The sequence below is a fragment of the Solanum lycopersicum genome, chromosome 2 (assembly GCF_036512215.1).
Source record: "Solanum lycopersicum chromosome 2, SLM_r2.1".
Classification (NCBI taxonomy): domain Eukaryota; kingdom Viridiplantae; phylum Streptophyta; class Magnoliopsida; order Solanales; family Solanaceae; genus Solanum; species Solanum lycopersicum.
In genome coordinates, this window is record NC_090801.1 from 70783237 (window position 1) to 70806287 (window position 23051).

Sequence of the window (23051 nt, forward strand, 5' to 3'; positions counted from 1 at the left end):
CCACCTTTATAACTATTATTCTTGTAACCTTTCACTTTCATAACCTCTCCATTATATTCATGTTAATGACCTCTCCATTATATTCATGTTAATGTCATGTTTATGACTAACCTTTTATATGCCTCTATGCTACACAATAAATAGAGGCATAAGGGTTCATATTGTATAACTTGAAGGTTTAGTAAAGACTTGAATAAAAAAAGCTCTCATCTTTTTGTCTACCTACTTCTATTATTTTCATCTTTTATATCTCTTCTTTTATATTCTTCTTTTCTTTATCTTTATATTGTTAGTTTGCTTCAATTTTACAAAAATACAAACTTATCACTAAAAAATAAAATAATTTGAATCTGAAAGATTGATACCAGAAAACGGAATGGAGAGAACATTTTTATTGTGGACACGTGGCTTACATATAAACAAAATAATAATGGAGGGATCCTTTCCTCTTTTCCGGTATAATTTGTTCAATTTCAAATCATGCAATCATATTTTCTTGCTTGAACGTAAGCACTTCGGTATAGATGATGGGTGAAAGGGACGTGAATATGGACGAAATATGGGGCACATTCATTACTTGCGTAAAATAAATTATTTTCTATGTCCATTTTTAGTTGTTATGATTTTATTTATCATCAAACAATAAGAATTTAATGCATATTTTTGTATAAACTTTTTTTAGAAAAAACATTAATATAATTTAATTTTTAAAGATTAGTTAAATTGACTTAATTTTGAAAACGGGTTGACTTAAATTTAAAAATTGGTCAAGTTTGACTGAGTATTGACTTCTGTATTAATGTTGGTTACATTGGGATTTGCATCGAAATAAATACCCCTATTCTTTTTCTAGACACAAAAATAGGGATTTTACGATTCGATTTTTGTCTTCAATCTAGTTTGTTAATTAATGGCTTCTTGGAATTCCGTTCCACTGGAAGTGTTGTATAATGTTTTGGGATGGATTGCGTTTGTGTCATGGTCTATTAGCTTTTATCCTCAGGTCATTTTGAATTTTCGTCGGAAAAGGTAATTTTCTGCTTTTATTTTTAATTTAATTTTGCAACTTCAGTTATTCTGATCAGTTATTTCTAATTTTTTAGTGTGGTGGGATTGAATTTTGATTTCGTGGTGTTGAATTTGACAAAGCACTCGTCTTATCTCATCTACAATGCTTCCATGTTCTTCAGTTGTGCTGTTCAAAGGCAATATCATAATCGATATGGCAAAAATGAGGTTCATTGTGCGATAAACACATGTGTACATGTATGGTGTTTTGTTTTGTGCTAATTAATTAATTAATTGTTTAACTTCAGATGATACCTGTAGCTGCCAATGATGTGGCTTTCTCTACTCATGCTCTTCTTTTAACAGCCTTTACCTTGTTTCAGATCTCTATCTATGATGTATGTAAGTGTACCTATCTCTTTTCAGTTCAAATTATTAATTTCCTTCTCATAGACATATGGAGTAGTACATCTCTTTTCAGCGTGGAAATCAGAAGGTATCGAAAATTGCTATAGCAATTGTTTCTGTTGCTTGGTTAAGTGTTGCAGTTTGTGTGTTTGTGGCTATCCCTAAGCATTCCTGGCTATGGCTAGTGTCCTGTTTCAAGTAAGCCACCTTCTTTTAAAATCCACAATTTAACTCACATTTTTTGTCTGATCAATCCCTAGTTATTGGGTTATAAATGAATATCACTGAACCCGAACTCTATCTACTATGACAATATAAAATCTCACACTTGTTTCTGTCAATTGCAGCGGATTGCAGGTTGCTATGACAGTAACCAAGTACATTCCCCAGGTAAATATGGCTTAGTCCTGTTTTGTTTGAGAAAAAAGTTATCAATTGCTTCCAGTTATTTTTATGATAGAGTCGTCTGCTTCTTCGACATATTACTTAGTTTACTTCCAATGCTTCCCTGGTTTAAGAATGTTGGCTGTCGAAAATCTATAGGCTGTTATGAACTTCCGGAGAAAGAGCACCGTTGGTTTTAGTATTGGTAACATTTTGCTGGATTTGTTTGGAGGTTTAACAAATTACGGGCAGATGGCAGTGCAATCTATAGATCAACGTGAGTTTCAATAATATAATCTTCCTATATGCAGTATCTAGCTAGTTATGAATGTTTGTGTGCCTAAGTGAGAGAGTGTTTGATCTACTTTTCCCACAGATTCGTGGGTGAACTTTTATGGAAACATCGGCAAGACTTTGTTGTCATTGGTATGAAATGTTCGTCTGTGTTTTTACCTATATACACTCGTCTTTGTATTTTGAATAAATGAATGTTGCAGGTGTCGATATTCTTTGACATTCTCTTCATTCTGCAACATTATGTGCTATATCCTTCAACGAAAGAAGTGGTTTCTCCTAAATTTGATGTGGTAACACTCAAATATATTCCACATACATAATGTCTTAGATAAAAATGCACTTTTTTCTTCTTCAAATGAAGTGTTTCTAGTGCAAATATTTATCGTTTATAATTTGGTTATATATGCATTACTCAGGAGGAACCAAGGGACATTCAGGGACGTTGATTGTAAAACAGTGGAATTTGAACTTTCTCAAGTCATCTTGGTGTACGTAACAGTATTACTCCAGTCGAAACATAGTTAAAGAAGATGTAGTCTATTATATTTTATAAATTTAACGTTTGGAGTATTTCAAAATCGTAGTTTGTTTATTGATATGCTCTGTCATTTCTAAATTCAAGTTTGTAATTAATAATTGAACATGTTTTTAAGAATATTTCAAGTTTATTATGAACCAAATTCATGATTCCGTTTCAATTATATTAAAAACTTTAAACCAATAGTACTGAGTCATAATCGACATATTTAATTGATCCCTCATATATTCTCTGTATAGTTTTGACCCAATGTGCGATAAATAGAGTTTTTGGTCAAAAATATCATTAAATTATACCTCAAATTTAAAATACATCTTTAAAGTATCATTATTAGCAGGAAAATATCCTTCAAATATATAAAAGTGAACAATTTTCATCCTTTTATTAGATATTGTCAAAAAATTAATGAATCATACAAAAACATGAGCAGTTCACGTGACTATTAACAAAAATTTTCCTGCATAATTTCGTTATATGCTATAAGAAGTTCCTGAAAAATATATATTAAGAATGTTAGAATATTGCTCATTGAAAAAAAAAATGTATGGAAGATGTGAGGATACATAATCTGCTCTTTCCCATTTGGTAACGGAAAGAAGCTGAAACTTAATTATCTTTACTTTTTCATAACCAAAATGTATTTAATCAATAAATATTTGAGCAAATCTAATATATAAGTGATCAAAATATTGATTATGTCTCGCTTTTGAGTTTCATTCTACATTATTAGAAGAGATAGAAGAGCAAGCCTCCAACAAATGTCGCTTCCAGCATATTCAATTGAGAAGAAACTCATTTCAATTAATAATATTTTTAATATCAAATTACATGAAAAATAAATGGAAAAAATCTGCCAATTTAAAAGATTTTGCATAATGTTAAATTCTACTATAGAAAAAATTCACGATAGTATTTTTGGCATATCTAAAAATAATAATTACGAATGGATGACTTGATTTTTGTGGATGTGTTAGTTTTCTAATAAGTCAAGTAGAAGGATGAAAATTGTTCACTTTTAAATATTGTTTTCCGCTAAAATGGTACTTTAAGAATGTACTTTAAAATTCAGGTATAATTGAAGGATGATTTTGATCAAAAACTTCACCTAGATAATATAAAAACCTATATTATTAAAGTTGGGAAGTGCTTAATAGTCAGAATTATCTAATCATAATTTGGCCAGATTTATAAAAAGACTAATTTTAACCTTTTTTCCTTTCAAAGTAAAATCAAATCTTTATTATTATAATTTCCTAAACTTATAAAAATACGTATGAACATTCATTGTTATGTTTAATGAGTCAAAATTATTATTAATTGTGGGAAAGAAATTTTTTAATTTTATAATGTGGAACCATTACAATCTAACTTCATTTTTTTAATTCTTCCTAGTTCACTCTTTTTTCTATTCCTCTTTCTTCCTCTTTTCTCTAGTCCTTTCTCTTTTCTTTTCCATTGCGTGTAAAACTAATTTTACTATAAAAATTCTAAATTTTATCAATGTTTCTAATTTTGAATTTGTAAAATAATATTTGTTTATTTCTATTATATTCAAATCATCCGATTCTAGAATTAAGAACATAAAAGATTATTCGTTAATATCTAACTTCATTACACAAAATTTGTTGGCGATATACAATATTACATTAGTTTTCTTTATTTTAATTTCTTGATGGTAGAACTAATACACTATCATCAATATTAAAAATATATGATTTGATTATTTATTTTATCCGCTAATATACTCATTTGAACATTATATTTCACTTAATACTACTAATGTCACCATTTTTTTCCCCTGTAAAGCATAATTTGAAAACAATTGTTTTTCACTTAATGTTCTCTTTTGGTCGAATTTGTAGTTTTTTTTTTCCATAGTTGACTATCTTTAATTTTTAAAGTAAAGATGTAAACATGTCTAAAATAAAACAAGACTTTTTATTATTCTGGTCAAAGATGACCAAATTTTCTGGCCAAAAAAATTTTCCATTCAAGTTTATAAAGTTTTAGTTAATTTTTTCAAAGTTTGTCATATTAGAACTTTACCTATTATTTATGAACTTTGAAAATAAATTAGTTAAATTTTCATATCTATCAATAAGAATTTTGACAACTAAATCCAAGATAGTGTAAGGTAACAAATGACCAACATTTTATTAACTTCAAAGAATCTTTTCTTTGAAATTCAGTCTTATTAGTTACTTAATATTGTTTGTTTCTAATTATTTATCGACAAAATTATTAAGAAACAATGATAGACATAATGAATTTATAATTTTATCCATATTAATTATGAAGTAGATGAATTAAAAAGTTAAAAAAAATTAAAAAAACAATTAATTTATGGTATAATTTTTAAGAAAATTTATCATGTCTTGATTTATCAAAATGAACAAGTAATTAGTATAGCTAATTAAGAAAGAAAGAAAAAAGACAAGTTATTAGGAAATGAGAAAAATAAGTATATTCTTATATAAATTATGTTTGGTAAGAAATTACAAAAATATTTCGTCTGCAATTATTTATTGATAGAGTATGTAAATTTTTTAGGCCAATACTAATTTTAGGCTAACCACAAACCCAAAACGAACTCCAGAATCTCCTCCTCAATTTAGTATTTTCTTGCACAATAGGCATATCTTTTCTATGTTTTAGGCTTGTTTTAAAAATTCTATCTAAATTGAATGGGTAAATTTTTAGCCCAATACTAAATTTAAGCGAACCACAGTTCCATAATGAAATTTAGAACCAGCAAGCCTAGAGTACCCACAACATTTTCTCAACGTTTAGGCTTGAACCTATAGAAATTCTATTTGATATTCAATGGACCATCAAAATTTTTTAATCGAATACTAATTTTTGACCAACTACAAACTCCAAATGAACATCAGAATCAATTCATAAGAATTCCCCTCTTCATTTTAGCATTTTCTTGTGCAATCAACCTATTTTCTTGAGCTTGTAAAAAAATTCTGTCTAAAATCTAATGACCATGTAAAATCCAAGATATTGTATGATAACAAATGACTAACATTTTATTAACTTTAAAGAACCTTTTTAAGTATAAATAAATATGATAAATAGATGCTTGTTATGAAACTAAAGATTAAACAATAAAATATGAAAAGAAACAGAAAAGATAGTGTATGATAACAAATGGAGTTCGGAGCCTAAAGGTATAGAATTTTAACAAAAATTTCAAAATGGTATATAAATTTTAATTTTAATCAAAACGGTAAAATCGCTGGTAGAGCAGCGATTTGCTAATTTTAAATATTTTTTTTTAAAAAAACATGTTTTTCAAGAAATCGCTTCCAATATAATTTTTTTAATAAATCGCTTCCTAGGCAGGGATTTTAGAATTTTTTTAAAAAAATATTTAAACCAAATCGGTATCTATTTTTTATTTTTGTAAATTAAATTGCTGATTTGCGATATAAATAATTTTTTTAAAATTTTTTTTAGTAAATCGCTGCTACTGCAGCGACTTTACACTTTAAAAAAAATTATTTTAATATTTTTTAGTACAGCAGCAATCTTACATTTTGTAAATTTTTTTTTATAAATCGCTGCTACTGCAGCGATTTTACATTGTTAAAAAAAAATTTATAATATTTTTTGGTAAATCGCATGCAGCGATTTTACCTTTTGTAAAATTTATTTTTTAAAGTTTAATTAAATCGCTATCGGTGCAGCGATTTGTACCATTTTTTAAAAAATTAATTAATCACTGCTCTTGCAGCGATTTCCTAAAAAAAATTATAAAAGGTATAATCGCTGCAGTAGCAACGATTTACCAAAAGTATTTTTTTTAAAAATTGAACAAAGTAAAATCGCGCAGTAACAGCGATTTACTAAAAAATATCTTTTACAAAAATTTACAAAATGTAAAATCGCCGCAGTAGCAGTGATTTACTTAAAAATGTAAAGTCGGTGCAGAAGCAGCGATCTACTAAAAAAAATTAAAAAATATTATTTAAATTTCTCAAACCGTTTCCTAGGCAGCAATTTATTTAAAAAAAATTAAAAAAATTTATATTGGCTTGAATTTTTTTTTTAAAAAAATATTTAAAATTAGCAAATCGTTACTATTGCAGCGATTTTGCTTTTTTCGGCGAACAAAATCGCTGCTCTATCAATGTTTTTGTCGTTTTGATTAAAATGAAAATTTATATATATATACTGTTTTGAAATTTTTGTTAAAATTTTATGTCATTTAGGCTCCAAACTCATAACACATGATTAACATTTCTAATATTGGTTATTGAAGCCGAATCGAGCGGCAACGACAAAGCAAATGCGCATCGTGATATAAACTTTTCCTTTCTTTTAACCATATGAGAGAAATACTTTTACTTTTCATTTTCCTCCACTTGGCTCCCTATATTCAGACCTTGCTTATACTCAACAATATATTAACATATAATATAGTTGTATGTATTATAGAGTACAATTTGCTATATGTGACGATATTATAAGTAATTCACTCCAAATTTGAATTCTTTTATTTTTTATACAACGAGTGAGTTGTGACAAGAGAATTGTTGAAGCAAATAACACTTGATTGTCATGTTTGTTGCATATTTGATTTCTGAATGTTGGTTATTGATAGTAATTATAGTCTTAACATATGATGATGATAAATCAATGAAATAGAATACTTTTGGATATTGGAGAAAATATAAAGTTTATCTTGTCTGCTAATTTGACTACGGACTTTTGAGATGTCATTAACTTGTTTTGACTAATTTCCAATGACTAGAAAGTATTTTAGTATTACGGAGAAAATGTATGAACTTCATTAACTATATATATAGATGAGATAATATCAGCTTGGTGGATAGGCATAATCTAATCTAAAACATGGAGAAAGGAAAAGAAGGAAATTCAATTTTGATTTTGAACTTGCATGGATAACTATAGGGGCAAAAAAAAAAAAAACCAAATAAATTACAAACTCTCTTCTTCCATGTAAATATTGTTCTTTGCAAATTAACCTGAAAGATGAACAAATATATATAGATCGATTTTAAGGAATTTTCTTAGTGCATATTTAAATGTTGACGTTATCTCTCAATTGGAATATTGAATAATTAAAATTATTTGTTTTTCAACATACGACTAATTTTATGATTTTTTGTAGCCAAACAATTATGAATGCCTTCTGAATTTTCAATTTAAAGTTTTGAACTTACCTAAGTTCAAAATTAAAGTAAAACATGCCCACTAAGTCAACATATATTGTAACAAAAAGTAGTTGGTGCTCACGGCTCTATCAAATTAATTCCAAAAACTTCATTATTGTAAAAGTTATCACTAAGAAGTGTGTCGAAATAATAAAAGGTTTATATCGTTATGTACCTCTATTTCTGCCTAAAAATCTCATATTCAAATATTGAAAACAAAAATGTTTCTTTATTTATGTTATGAAACTATAGAAGAAGAAGAAACAATAGAATAAGAAGAAGACTTATTATTTCTCTTGATGAATGAATTTACAATGAAAAGGAGTCCTTTATTTATAGGAGAAATCTAACTTGGTCCCCAAGTAGGACTCTTAATCATATCCTAAAAGGACTCCACATGATAGACATTCACTATAATACAAATACTTTATAACACTCCCCTGAATGTCTAATTCATAAATGATGTGCCTCGTCAAAAACCTTACTAAAGAAAACTTTAAGAAAAGAAAAACTCTAGTAAAGGAAAAGAGTACACATATCGATTAATACGCATCTAGGCTGCCTCATTAAAAACCTTACAAGGAAAATTCAGTGGGACAAAACCTCGTAAGGGAAAAAGAGTACAGTGCGTATAAACTCCCCCTAATGAGAACATCAATCCAGAGTTTTGAATCTGCACATTCCAAGCTTGTGCACCATCTTCTTGAAAGTTGCAGTTGGTAGAGACTTTATGAATAGATCAGCCACGTTGTCACTTAAACGAATCTGTTGCACATTTCTATCACCATTTTTTTGAAGTTAAGGTGTATAGAAAAGCTTTAGTGAAATGTGCTTTGTTCTATCTCCTTTTATGAATCCTCCCTTAAGTTGTGCTATGCATGCTGGGTTATCTTCATATAAAGTTGTGGGTACTTTATCACACTCCAAACCACATTTCTTTCGAATGAGATGTATTATAGACCTTAACCACACACATTCTCTACTTGCTTCATGAATAACTATTGTTTCAGCATGATAAGATGAAGTGGCTACGATGGACTGCTTTGTAGATCTCCAAGATATGGCAGTCCCCCCTCATATAAAATATAGCCCATTTGGGATCGAGTTTTGTGTGAATCAAATAAATATCCTGCATCATCATAACTAACAAGATTGGGGCTACAATTATTAGAATAGAATAAGCCCATATCAGTTGTCCCTTTAAGATATCACAAAATGTGTTTGATCCCATTCCAATGTCTCCTAGTAGGAGCAAAACTATACCTTACTAACAAACTAACAATAAAAGTTATATCAGACCTTATAGTATTAGCAAGATATATTAGTGCACCTATTGCACTAAGATATGTACTTCAGAACCAAAAATTTCCTCATCCTTTTCTTGAGATCAAAATGGATCCTTATTCACATCAAGTGAACGAACAACCATCGGAGTACTTAATCGATGCGCTTCATCCATACAAAATCTTTTCAACACTTTTTCTCTGTAGGCAGATTGATGAACAAAAATACTATTTGTCAAATGCTCAATTTGCAAACCAAGACATAATTTTGTCCTTTCCAGATTTTTCATCTCAAATTCGTTCTTTAAATAATCAACTGCCTTTTGAATCTCTATTGGAATTCCAATAAGATTTATGTCATCAATATAAACAGCAAGTACAACAAATACTGATATTGTTTTCTTTATTGTAACGATTCAAAAAAAAAAGAGAATTATGTAAATAAGAATAAATAGGTATTTAAGGGCATAATTGTCCTTTCACGTTTTAAATGAATAAATAAATAAATAAATAAAACAGATTTGTATTTATTTATTTTAATGTTATTTGACTAATTCTTGAATTAGTCTCCTAATCCAATTAGCCCTCTCTCTCTCTCACGCTTCTAAACTCCCTCTCTCACGTTCTCCATCTTCCTCACATTATTTCTGCCAAAATATCAATAATTTTCATGCTTGAAGAACTCACAAAAAAATTTTTTAAGCAAAAGAAAAAGTAATCAAAACGTCAAGGCTAAGAGAGGTTCGTCGAGAGAGGTATACTTTGAAGTGAATTGGGAGTGGTTTGGAGGAGTTTTCCGGGCAGCAACATTAAAGTTTGAACATCGATTAAGGTATGAGTTTCTCTCATGGAATTCTTTCTCCAAGAGTACTTTCTTTCGGACGTTTCTTAAACTCTTGAAACTAAGGTTGTTCCCCTTCGTATGTCCTTGTCCTTAGCTCCCTAATGAATTTGTAGGATGGGTATGTTGTGCTGCTAGATTTTTGCATGAATGATGTGTTTAAATTAAATATGAGTGTGTTTATGTGCGGGAAATCGCGATAATGATCATCAGAATATGACCGGAAAAAGTTGATGTATGGGTGTGTATAGGGCAGTGTTTTAGGCATTGTTTTGGGGTATATAAGTTGTTTATTTATCATGTATTTTATGTGTGAAATGGGTGTGCAATGTGATGTTCATTTTGATGAAGCATAGTGAAGTGAATGAACCATGAAATCTCCCTAAGAACTAATGTGAAACTTGATGAAAAAGTGCAGAAAAAATAGTGGAATAAATTTCCAAAAACATAGAAATAGGTTTAAAAAGAATCTGGAAATTTTTGGATGTCAAAGAATTAAAAAAAAAATAGAGGGGCTGTGGGGGTTCGAACCCACCACCTCACAGCCTCCTCTTCAGCGAAAATGAGAGGAAAAATAAGGGGGCTGTGGGGGTTCGAACCCACAACCTCCCTATTCAAGCGAATTTAATTAAAAATAATAATAATAGTAAATTAAAATTCTAATTAAAGTTGGAAAATTAATTCTCTTATGTAAACATTGAGATTTAATTTAGAATTTTAATTAAAAATAGAATATTAATTCTTTTATGTAAATATTGAGATTTAAATTGGAATTCTAATTAAATTAGAAAATTATTCTTTCATGTAAATGATTGAAATTTAATTTAGAATTCTAATTAAAATAGAAAATTTATTATTTCACGAAAATGTTGAGACTTAACTTAGAGTTCTAAATTTATGAATATTAGAACAAAAATCAATGAAAAATATAAATGATATCCAAATAATTCAAAATTTGGGTTCTCGTGTCCAAACCTCCGTATTGATACATAAGTCATACGTGAGTGAAATATTCAAGAATAATGTCATCTACGTAGATCAAAAATCAAAGATCTTGGCATATATACAAGATACATAAGTCTTGTAATACATAATCTTAGAAAAACAAGAATTCACTTAACGAACTATAAATGAAGCCTCATGGCTTGTATGTATAGATATATAAGTTTAACATACGTTCAAGAATAAGTGAACCTAAGATATACGTAATGAAATGAAGAATGTGGTGACAATCATGATGTGAGGTTAATGCGTATGATGAGAGCAATCTTAAATGAGCTTAAGTAAATGTTACCGATACATACTCACCAATGAGAGTGTAAGATAATGAAGAGACCAGTCTCTATGAATACTCTAATAAAAATATTGAGTTTAAAACACTTAATACTAATGATGAGATGAGAAATCATCTATTGAGCTATGATGTCTTCATACTAGAAGCAAACTTCTATGATGTATGAGTTGCATGTAATGGAACTTTATACCGAGCACCGATAGGCTAGCTATGAGTGGTGATGCCTTCTTTCGGGAAGGGCGGAGGTTCACGTAATTCTCATGAGATGAGACTGTCCGGCTTGCCGGGTATGGGTCTCCACACATCTCCTAGTCTTTGAACCTATATTGCCACTATAGGGATCTGGCGGGGTTAAATTCCCATATACGCTAGCATGTTATTTGAATCGCTTTGGCCGGTGATTTCACCTCTTTTCGGTGTGGGGAAGACACTGGATTTCATGATGCTCACATGATCTATGTCGGTTAAAGTTAAAGTTCCCAATGAATGAATGAGGCCAGCCTCAAATGAATCATATAAAGAAATGAATGATACCGAAGGTGTTAGGATAGGATAATCAAGAGGTGAGCTAGATTCAGGTAATGACATTAGGTCATTCCTGATCATTGCACAGCAAACCCGATGAAAGTCTTAAACTACATCCTAGGTATAGCTGGTGTTCGCACTGGCCTATGAATGAATTGAAATGAAATACGAATGAATGAGTGAAGCAGACTCTGTGTTTGCTAAAGAAGGCTCCCTAGTTGAGGTCCCATATGTTGAGCCCTCATTTTGGAAAGTCTTAAAGTTAAGTCTATGATAATAAGGTCTCATGGTATACGAATGAATAATATGAAAGAAAGTATGTGTTATATGTTATGTGTTATATGAATATGTTATGTTTTGTGTGCTATACGATAATTATAATGATGCATGTCACTCTCATGGCATAACTTTCCCAATCTCAATTTGGCAAGTCCACTGACTTGACTTCCAAAAATCATGTTGTTAGGAAAGAGCTATTCTTCCTCATGCATGTCCCTGGTGTGTACTTGCATATACTCATACTTAGTACAAGTGTGTACTAATTCCATACGAACATCTATTTTTAGGTGCAGGCACAGGTGGACGCTAGAGCTACAGGTTCGTTGTTGCAACTATCCGGACATCAGTATTCATCCGGAGTTTGGTAGGTCCTCATGCTTTCGAGGATGCTACTGTTTTACATTCTAGCGTAGTTTTAGAGTTGAGCTAGCGGAACATGTTCCACTAGCGTTTCTTTCCTGTTTTGGTTCAAACTTTGTATTGGTGCTATTTTGGCCGATATACAATTAATACTTAATGAATTATTTCTTTCAGTTGCTTATCTCTTAAATGTTAGATGGTTGATGATGAACGATTACGAAATGTTAAGAATGTTCAGCAAGTATGATTAAAGAATCAAAAATTTCAAATTTTCCGCTAAAATTAATCTATGTAAAGTAAGAATGACGTAAGCAGGCTTGTCTGCGACCTCTGAGAGGTCAACGACGCCGGTCTCGTCTGGGGTCTAGATTCCGGTCGTGACAAAGTTGGTATCAGAGCGCTAGGTTAAATTCCTCGAATAATGAGTTCACATCAACCACATTGAGTAGTTTCTAAGTCATGGTAGTGAAGTGCACCACTATCCTGGATTAGAGACTGCATGATGCGTAGGAAAGACTTCCCTTCTTCTTATCTTATTGTGCTCTTCCTAATGTTTAAATTCTTGGTGTTACGAACGTGTCTAACATCAACCTTGCTGTTTTCAGAGAATGAATACCTGGGGAACTAAGGGTCTGAGGACGGGAGCAGCAGCAGCTAGGGGTAATCAGAATCCACCCCAGGCTCCAGCTGAAGGAGTGGCCATGCCAGTGAACCCAGCTGGGTTGACTGATGCGGAGGTGAGGGCATCTCTAGCCCAGATGGCACAGGCCATCACGATGCAGGCCCAAGCTATGACTGCCCAAGTCAACCGGCAGGATGTTCTAAGGGAAAACCCACCGGCTCGCAGCATAGCTGACAGACTGCGAGACTTCACGAGGATGAATCCTCCAATTTTCACAGGGGCTAAGACTTCAGAAGATCCCCAGGAATTTATAGACGAGTTGCATAAGATACTGGTGGCCATGGGGGCCACTGATATTGAGAAGGCTGAGTTGGCTTCCTACCAGCTCAAAGATGTTGCACAGACTTGGTGCAAAATGTGGCGAGATAGCCGTGTCCTAGGAGGGGTGCCAGTCACCTGGGAGCTGTTCAAGACAGCATTTTTGGAAAGGTTCTTCCCTAGAGAGATGAAAGAGGCCAAGGTTGAGGAGTTCATCAACCTCAAGCAAGGATCCATGACTGTCAGGGAGTATTCCCTGAAGTTTGTGAAGTTATCAAGGTATGTACTTCCCTTAGTATTTGATAACAAGAATGATGAGAGTACTTAACTTTGTTGAAATCATCCAGGTATGCTACTCCCTTGGTTTCTACCAGCAGGGAGGAGATGAGCAGATTCCTCACAGGAATCAATGGAGACCTGGAGGAAGATTGTCGGGCTGCGATACTCCATGATAATATGGACCTTTCTAGATTAATGATGCATGTCCAGCAGGTAGAGGACAGCCGAAAGAGGAGAGGTGTACGTGATGTTAGGAGGCCTAGGCCTCAAGATCAGGCAGGTCCCAGTCATGGAGGCCATAGAAACAATTTTAGCGTCCGCGAGCAGCCCAAATTCAAGAAGGGGCAACAGAGTGCTGGAAATTCTGACCCTCAGAGAAATACAACGCCTAGAGGAGGCAGACCCGAACCCAAGAGGGGCAATGGAGGTGAGATGCAGCGTCCAAGGAAGACTTGTACTAAGTGTGGCCGAATGCACCTTGGAGAATGTAGACAGGGCACTAATGCCTGTTTCGGTTGTGGTAAGAGTGGACACATGGTCATAGACTGTCCCCAGAACAGAGGTCAGGCTGGGGGTAATGCTCAGCCTAGGCCTACCCCACATAATGCAGCAGCAGCCGAACCTCCGAAGAGGAACAGATTTTATGCCTTGAAAGGTAGGGAGGAGCAGGAGAAGTCCGCTGATGTGGTCACAGGTATGCTGCAAGTATTCTCAACTTCTGTTTATGCTTTACTTGATCCAGGGTCTACGCTTTCCTTTGTAACTCCTCTGCTTGCCCTTACCTTTGAAATACTACCTGAAGTTCTGCATGATCCTATAGTGGTTAGTACGCCTTTAGGAGAAAATGTGAGAACCGAAAGGGTATACAAGAATTGCCCAATAGTTGTGAGTGGCAAGGCTATGTGTGCAAACTTGATTGAGTTACCCATGCATGATTTTGATATTATTCTTGGCATGGACTGGCTTCACAGCCATTATGCTTGCTTGGACTGTCGTAGTAGAGTGGTGAGGTTTCGTTTCCCTAATGAAGAAGAGTTAGTCTGGGAGGGGTACAATCCGATTCGTCCTAACCCCTTGATTTCAAATCTTAAGGCCAATAAAATGATGGCCAAAGGGTTATTATGTCATCTAGTGAGTGTTAATGATTTAGATCATGATGTTCCTTCCATAGACTCGGTGCCTGTAGTAAATGAATTCCTAGATGTGTTTCCTGAAGATTTGCCTGGAGTCCCTCCCCTTCGAGAGATTGACTTTGGTATCGACTTAGAACCTGATACTAAACCAATCTCAATTCCTCCTTATAGAATGGCTCCAGCAGAACTCAAGGAGTTGAAGCTGCAGTTAAAAGATCTCACGGATAAGGGTTTCATTCAGCCGAGCATATCCCCTTGGGGCACTCCAGTGTTGTTTGTAAAGAAAAAGGATGGGACCCTTAGAATGTGTATCGATTATCGGCAGCTCAACAAAGTCACTATAAAGAATAAGTACCCACTTCCCAGAATTGATGATTTGTTCGATCAGCTCCAAGGGTCTAGTTTCTTCTCTAAGATTGATCTTCGTTCAGGGTATCATCAGCTTAGAGTTAGGGATAGGGATGTCCCAAAAACAGCTTTTCGTACCCGTTATGGTCATTATGAGTTCTTGGTTATGTCATTCGGTCTCACGAATGCACCTGCTGCATTTATGGACCTCATGAACAGAGTTTTCCGTGAATACCTTGACTCTTTCGTCATAGTATTCATTGATGACATTCTCATCTACTCTAAGACCAAGGAAGAGCATGAACAGCATTTGAGACTAACCTTGCAGGTACTTAGACAGCATCAGCTGTATGCCAAATTCAGCAAGTGTGAATTCTGGCTGAGATCAGTGACCTTCCTGGGCCATGTTGTGTCCGATCAAGGTGTAGAAGTGGACCCCAGAAAGACTGAAGCAGTTAAGAAATGGCCAAAGCCTCTTACACCCACCGATATCCGTAGCTTTCTGGGATTGGCTGGTTACTACCGCAGGTTCGTGGAGGGATTTTCTTCCATTGCTGCCCCACTTACAACCTTGACAAAGAAGAAATCCAAGTTTGAATGGACGGACACTTGTGAGAAGAGTTTCCAAGAGCTCAAGGACAGACTCACTTCAGCCCCGGTGCTTACTCTGCCTAAGAGTGGCGAGAATTACACTGTCTATTGCGATGCATCTAGGGTCGGTTTGGGATGTGTTCTTATGCAGGCTGGTAAGGTGATAGCTTATGCTTCCAGACAGCTCAAGGTTCATGAAAAGAATTATCCCACTCATGACTTGGAGTTGGCAGCTGTGGTGTTTGCGTTGAAGTTATGGAGGCATTATCTATATGGAGTACACGTGGATGTGTTCACGGATCATAAGAGTCTCCAATACGTGTTCACGCAGAGGGAGCTGAATCTACGGCAACGCAGATGGTTGGAGCTGTTGAAGGATTATGACATGAATGTGCACTATCATCCAGGTAAGGCTAATGTTGTGGCTGATGCTTTGAGCAGGATGAGCATGGGGAGTACAGCCCACGTTGAGGATGAGAAGAAGGAGCTAGTGAAAGAGGTACACAGACTGGCCAGGCTGGGTGTACGGTTGGTTGACTCTACTAGTGGAGGTGTATCAGTTCACCCTAGTTCTGAATCATCCCTGATAGTGGAAGTCAAGAAGGGTCAGCATCTCGATCCTGTGTTGATGGAGATGAAGGACTCAGTGTTGTTAAAAATGAATGAGTCTTTTGCTTTGGGAGATGATGGCATACTTAGATACCAGAACCGGTTGTGCGTACCAGATGTAGATGATTTACGGACCAAGATTGTTACAGAGGCCCATGGTTCCAGATATTCCATACATCCAGGTTCCACAAAAATGTATCATGATCTTAAGCAGATTTATTGGTGGAATGGCATGAAGAAGGATATTGCAGACTATGTGGCTAAGTGTCCTAATTGTCAGCAGGTTAAGGCAGAGCATCTTAAGCCTGGTGGTCTGACTCAGATTGTTGAGGTTCCGACTTGGAAATGGGAGGCCATTAATATGGACTTCGTTGTTGTTCTTCCGAGGACTAGGAGGCAGCATGATTCTATATGGGTTATTGTGGACAGACTGACTAAGTCTGCCCACTTTATCCCTGTGAAGTCCACTTACAGGGCCGAGGATTACACGAGACTCTACATTGATGAGATTGTGAGATGGCATGGGATTCCTTTGTCTATTATTTCAGATAGAGGAGCTCAGTTTACTTCGCATTTTTGGAGATCTTTCCAGAAAAGCTTAGGCACGCAGGTGAAACTTAGCACTGCCTTTCATCCTCAGACAGATGGGCAGGCAGAGCGCACTATTCAGACATTGGAGGACATGTTGAGAGCGTGTGTGATTGACTTTAGAGGTAATTGGGATGACCATCTACCTTTGATAGAGTTCTCGTATAATAATAGCTACCACTCCAGCATTGGGATGGCACCATTTGAGGCATTGTATGGTAGGAGGTGTAGATCTCCAGTTGGGTGGTTCGAGGTTGGAGAGTCATCTATTTTGGGTCCAGAGATCATTCATGAGGCCTTGGAGAAAGTTAGAATGATTAGAGACAGGTTGGCTACCGCTTACAGCCGACAAAAGTCATATGCAGACAACAGAAAGCGACCCTTAGAATTTAACGTTGGTGACCAGGTTTACTTGAAGATATCGCCTATGAAAGGGGTGATGCGATTTGGTAGAAAAGGAAAGCTTAGTCCGAGGTATGTGGGGCCATATGAGATCCTACAGCGCGTGGGTGAGGTGGCCTATGAGTTAGCATTGCCTGCGGAGCTAGCTTCTGTTCATCCAGTCTTTCATGTCTCTATGTTGAAGAAGTGCCTAGGTGATCCAGCATCAATCCTACCTGTAGAAGGTTTGGGGGTTGGTGAAGACTTGTCCTATGAGGAAGTACCTGTTGAGATCTTAGACAGACAGGTCAAGCGGCTGAGGAACAAGGAGATTGCCACAGTGAAGGTATTGTGGAGAAACCATCTTGTTGAGGGTGCTACGTGGGAGGCTGAGGCCGACATGAGATCCCGATATCCACATCTTTTCAACTCTTGAGGTTAGGCTTCCTACTCGTAAGACTATAGTTCCTTATCTCTTCATATTTGTTGCTATTGGCTGATTGTACATAGCAATTAAGTTATGATCTCATTGGCATTATGAGGTGAAAAGGTAGTGTCATTCGGGGACGAATGTTCCTAAGGGGGGGATAATGTAACGATTCAAAAAAAAAAGAGAATTATGTAAATAAGAATAAATAGGTATTTAAGGGCATAATTGTCCTTTCACGTTTTAAATGAATAAATAAATAAATAAATAAAACAGATTTGTATTTATTTATTTTAATGTTATTTGACTAATTCTTGAATTAGTCTCCTAATCCAATTAGCCCTCTCTCTCTCTCACGCTTCTAAACTCCCTCTCTCACGTTCTCCATCTTCCTCACATTATTTCTGCCAAAATATCAATAATTTTCATGCTTGAAGAACTCACAAAAAAATTTTTTAAGCAAAAGAAAAAGTAATCAAAACGTCAAGGCTAAGAGAGGTTCGTCGAGAGAGGTATACTTTGAAGTGAATTGGGAGTGGTTTGGAGGAGTTTTCCGGGCAGCAACATTAAAGTTTGAACATCGATTAAGGTATGAGTTTCTCTCATGGAATTCTTTCTCCAAGAGTACTTTCTTTCGGACGTTTCTTAAACTCTTGAAACTAAGGTTGTTCCCCTTCGTATGTCCTTGTCCTTAGCTCCCTAATGAATTTGTAGGATGGGTATGTTGTGCTGCTAGATTTTTGCATGAATGATGTGTTTAAATTAAATATGAGTGTGTTTATGTGCGGGAAATCGCGATAATGATCATCAGAATATGACCGGAAAAAGTTGATGTATGGGTGTGTATAGGGCAGTGTTTTAGGCATTGTTTTGGGGTATATAAGTTGTTTATTTATCATGTATTTTATGTGTGAAATGGGTGTGCAATGTGATGTTCATTTTGATGAAGCATAGTGAAGTGAATGAACCATGAAATCTCCCTAAGAACTAATGTGAAACTTGATGAAAAAGTGCAGAAAAAATAGTGGAATAAATTTCCAAAAACATAGAAATAGGTTTAAAAAGAATCTGGAAATTTTTGGATGTCAAAGAATTAAAAAAAAAATAGAGGGGCTGTGGGGGTTCGAACCCACCACCTCACAGCCTCCTCTTCAGCGAAAATGAGAGGAAAAATAAGGGGGCTGTGGGGGTTCGAACCCACAACCTCCCTATTCAAGCGAATTTAATTAAAAATAATAATAATAGTAAATTAAAATTCTAATTAAAGTTGGAAAATTAATTCTCTTATGTAAACATTGAGATTTAATTTAGAATTTTAATTAAAAATAGAATATTAATTCTTTTATGTAAATATTGAGATTTAAATTGGAATTCTAATTAAATTAGAAAATTATTCTTTCATGTAAATGATTGAAATTTAATTTAGAATTCTAATTAAAATAGAAAATTTATTATTTCACGAAAATGTTGAGACTTAACTTAGAGTTCTAAATTTATGAATATTAGAACAAAAATCAATGAAAAATATAAATGATATCCAAATAATTCAAAATTTGGGTTCTCGTGTCCAAACCTCCGTATTGATACATAAGTCATACGTGAGTGAAATATTCAAGAATAATGTCATCTACGTAGATCAAAAATCAAAGATCTTGGCATATATACAAGATACATAAGTCTTGTAATACATAATCTTAGAAAAACAAGAATTCACTTAACGAACTATAAATGAAGCCTCATGGCTTGTATGTATAGATATATAAGTTTAACATACGTTCAAGAATAAGTGAACCTAAGATATACGTAATGAAATGAAGAATGTGGTGACAATCATGATGTGAGGTTAATGCGTATGATGAGAGCAATCTTAAATGAGCTTAAGTAAATGTTACCGATACATACTCACCAATGAGAGTGTAAGATAATGAAGAGACCAGTCTCTATGAATACTCTAATAAAAATATTGAGTTTAAAACACTTAATACTAATGATGAGATGAGAAATCATCTATTGAGCTATGATGTCTTCATACTAGAAGCAAACTTCTATGATGTATGAGTTGCATGTAATGGAACTTTATACCGAGCACCGATAGGCTAGCTATGAGTGGTGATGCCTTCTTTCGGGAAGGGCGGAGGTTCACGTAATTCTCATGAGATGAGACTGTCCGGCTTGCCGGGTATGGGTCTCCACACATCTCCTAGTCTTTGAACCTATATTGCCACTATAGGGATCTGGCGGGGTTAAATTCCCATATACGCTAGCATGTTATTTGAATCGCTTTGGCCGGTGATTTCACCTCTTTTCGGTGTGGGGAAGACACTGGATTTCATGATGCTCACATGATCTATGTCGGTTAAAGTTAAAGTTCCCAATGAATGAATGAGGCCAGCCTCAAATGAATCATATAAAGAAATGAATGATACCGAAGGTGTTAGGATAGGATAATCAAGAGGTGAGCTAGATTCAGGTAATGACATTAGGTCATTCCTGATCATTGCACAGCAAACCCGATGAAAGTCTTAAACTACATCCTAGGTATAGCTGGTGTTCGCACTGGCCTATGAATGAATTGAAATGAAATACGAATGAATGAGTGAAGCAGACTCTGTGTTTGCTAAAGAAGGCTCCCTAGTTGAGGTCCCATATGTTGAGCCCTCATTTTGGAAAGTCTTAAAGTTAAGTCTATGATAATAAGGTCTCATGGTATACGAATGAATAATATGAAAGAAAGTATGTGTTATATGTTATGTGTTATATGAATATGTTATGTTTTGTGTGCTATACGATAATTATAATGATGCATGTCACTCTCATGGCATAACTTTCCCAATCTCAATTTGGCAAGTCCACTGACTTGACTTCCAAAAATCATGTTGTTAGGAAAGAGCTATTCTTCCTCATGCATGTCCCTGGTGTGTACTTGCATATACTCATACTTAGTACAAGTGTGTACTAATTCCATACGAACATCTATTTTTAGGTGCAGGCACAGGTGGACGCTAGAGCTACAGGTTCGTTGTTGCAGCTATCCGGACATCAGTATTCATCCGGAGTTTGGTAGGTCCTCATGCTTTCGAGGATGCTACTGTTTTACATTCTAGCGTAGTTTTAGAGTTGAGCTAGCGGAACATGTTCCACTAGCGTTTCTTTCCTGTTTTGGTTCAAACTTTGTATTGGTGCTATTTTGGCCGATATACAATTAATACTTAATGAATTATTTCTTTCAGTTGCTTATCTCTTAAATGTTAGATGGTTGATGATGAACGATTACGAAATGTTAAGAATGTTCAGCAAGTATGATTAAAGAATCAAAAATTTCAAATTTTCCGCTAAAATTAATCTATGTAAAGTAAGAATGACGTAAGCAGGCTTGTCTGCGACCTCTGAGAGGTCAACGACGCCGGTCTCGTCTGGGGTCTAGATTCCGGTCGTGACAAAGTTGGTATCAGAGCGCTAGGTTAAATTCCTCGAATAATGAGTTCACATCAACCACATTGAGTAGTTTCTAAGTCATGGTAGTGAAGTGCACCACTATCCTGGATTAGAGACTGCATGATGCGTAGGAAAGACTTCCCTTCTTCTTATCTTATTGTGCTCTTCCTAATGTTTAAATTCTTGGTGTTACGAACGTGTCTAACATCAACCTTGCTGTTTTCAGAGAATGAATACCTGGGGAACTAAGGGTCTGAGGACGGGAGCAGCAGCAGCTAGGGGTAATCAGAATCCACCCCAGGCTCCAGCTGAAGGAGTGGCCATGCCAGTGAACCCAGCTGGGTTGACTGATGCGGAGGTGAGGGCATCTCTAGCCCAGATGGCACAGGCCATCACGATGCAGGCCCAAGCTATGACTGCCCAAGTCAACCGGCAGGATGTTCTAAGGGAAAACCCACCGGCTCGCAGCATAGCTGACAGACTGCGAGACTTCACGAGGATGAATCCTCCAATTTTCACAGGGGCTAAGACTTCAGAAGATCCCCAGGAATTTATAGACGAGTTGCATAAGATACTGGTGGCCATGGGGGCCACTGATATTGAGAAGGCTGAGTTGGCTTCCTACCAGCTCAAAGATGTTGCACAGACTTGGTGCAAAATGTGGCGAGATAGCCGTGTCCTAGGAGGGGTGCCAGTCACCTGGGAGCTGTTCAAGACAGCATTTTTGGAAAGGTTCTTCCCTAGAGAGATGAAAGAGGCCAAGGTTGAGGAGTTCATCAACCTCAAGCAAGGATCCATGACTGTCAGGGAGTATTCCCTGAAGTTTGTGAAGTTATCAAGGTATGTACTTCCCTTAGTATTTGATAACAAGAATGATGAGAGTACTTAACTTTGTTGAAATCATCCAGGTATGCTACTCCCTTGGTTTCTACCAGCAGGGAGGAGATGAGCAGATTCCTCACAGGAATCAATGGAGACCTGGAGGAAGATTGTCGGGCTGCGATACTCCATGATAATATGGACCTTTCTAGATTAATGATGCATGTCCAGCAGGTAGAGGACAGCCGAAAGAGGAGAGGTGTACGTGATGTTAGGAGGCCTAGGCCTCAAGATCAGGCAGGTCCCAGTCATGGAGGCCATAGAAACAATTTTAGCGTCCGCGAGCAGCCCAAATTCAAGAAGGGGCAACAGAGTGCTGGAAATTCTGACCCTCAGAGAAATACAACGCCTAGAGGAGGCAGACCCGAACCCAAGAGGGGCAATGGAGGTGAGATGCAGCGTCCAAGGAAGACTTGTACTAAGTGTGGCCGAATGCACCTTGGAGAATGTAGACAGGGCACTAATGCCTGTTTCGGTTGTGGTAAGAGTGGACACATGGTCATAGACTGTCCCCAGAACAGAGGTCAGGCTGGGGGTAATGCTCAGCCTAGGCCTACCCCACATAATGCAGCAGCAGCCGAACCTCCGAAGAGGAACAGATTTTATGCCTTGAAAGGTAGGGAGGAGCAGGAGAAGTCCGCTGATGTGGTCACAGGTATGCTGCAAGTATTCTCAACTTCTGTTTATGCTTTACTTGATCCAGGGTCTACGCTTTCCTTTGTAACTCCTCTGCTTGCCCTTACCTTTGAAATACTACCTGAAGTTCTGCATGATCCTATAGTGGTTAGTACGCCTTTAGGAGAAAATGTGAGAACCGAAAGGGTATACAAGAATTGCCCAATAGTTGTGAGTGGCAAGGCTATGTGTGCAAACTTGATTGAGTTACCCATGCATGATTTTGATATTATTCTTGGCATGGACTGGCTTCACAGCCATTATGCTTGCTTGGACTGTTGTAGTAGAGTGGTGAGGTTTCGTTTCCCTAATGAAGAAGAGTTAGTCTGGGAGGGGTACAATCCGATTCGTCCTAACCCCTTG

The 23051-nt window shown here is 35.7% G+C and overlaps 3 protein-coding genes across 7 annotated transcripts; all 3 read left to right on the top strand.

The window, feature by feature from the left end:
• Positions 1–637: 637 nt before the first annotated feature.
• LOC101253846 (cystinosin homolog) lies at positions 638–2777 on the top strand. 5 transcript variants are annotated; one of them, XM_004231770.5, is made up of 9 exons: positions 638–1029; positions 1104–1236; positions 1317–1406; positions 1490–1614; positions 1764–1806; positions 1960–2077; positions 2177–2226; positions 2298–2387; positions 2514–2777. In XM_004231770.5, the coding sequence occupies exons 1-9, from the start codon at positions 911–913 to the stop codon at positions 2541–2543; spliced, it is 798 nt and encodes a 265-aa protein (XP_004231818.1). In that variant the 5' UTR covers positions 638–910; the 3' UTR covers positions 2544–2777. The 5 variants fall into 5 exon arrangements, with proteins under 5 accessions (XP_004231818.1, XP_069150179.1, XP_010315946.1 ...); XM_010317643.4 differs by having other exon boundaries at positions 841–1029; positions 1475–1614; XM_069294078.1 differs by lacking the exon at positions 2298–2387 and having other exon boundaries at positions 831–1029.
• A 9437-nt stretch (positions 2778–12214) lies between these two features.
• On the top strand, positions 12215–14889 carry LOC138342205 (uncharacterized). Its single transcript, XM_069294430.1, has 4 exons — positions 12215–13622; positions 13691–14316; positions 14365–14444; positions 14839–14889. Exons 1-4 carry the CDS (start codon positions 13012–13014, stop codon positions 14887–14889), a joined length of 1368 nt encoding a protein of 455 aa, XP_069150531.1. The 5' UTR covers positions 12215–13011.
• A 5677-nt stretch (positions 14890–20566) lies between these two features.
• Positions 20567–22999, top strand: LOC138342206 (uncharacterized). The gene is made up of 4 exons (XM_069294431.1): positions 20567–21974; positions 22043–22668; positions 22717–22835; positions 22976–22999. The coding sequence occupies exons 1-4, from the start codon at positions 21364–21366 to the stop codon at positions 22997–22999; spliced, it is 1380 nt and encodes a 459-aa protein (XP_069150532.1). The 5' UTR covers positions 20567–21363.
• The last annotated feature ends 52 nt before the right edge of the window (positions 23000–23051 follow it).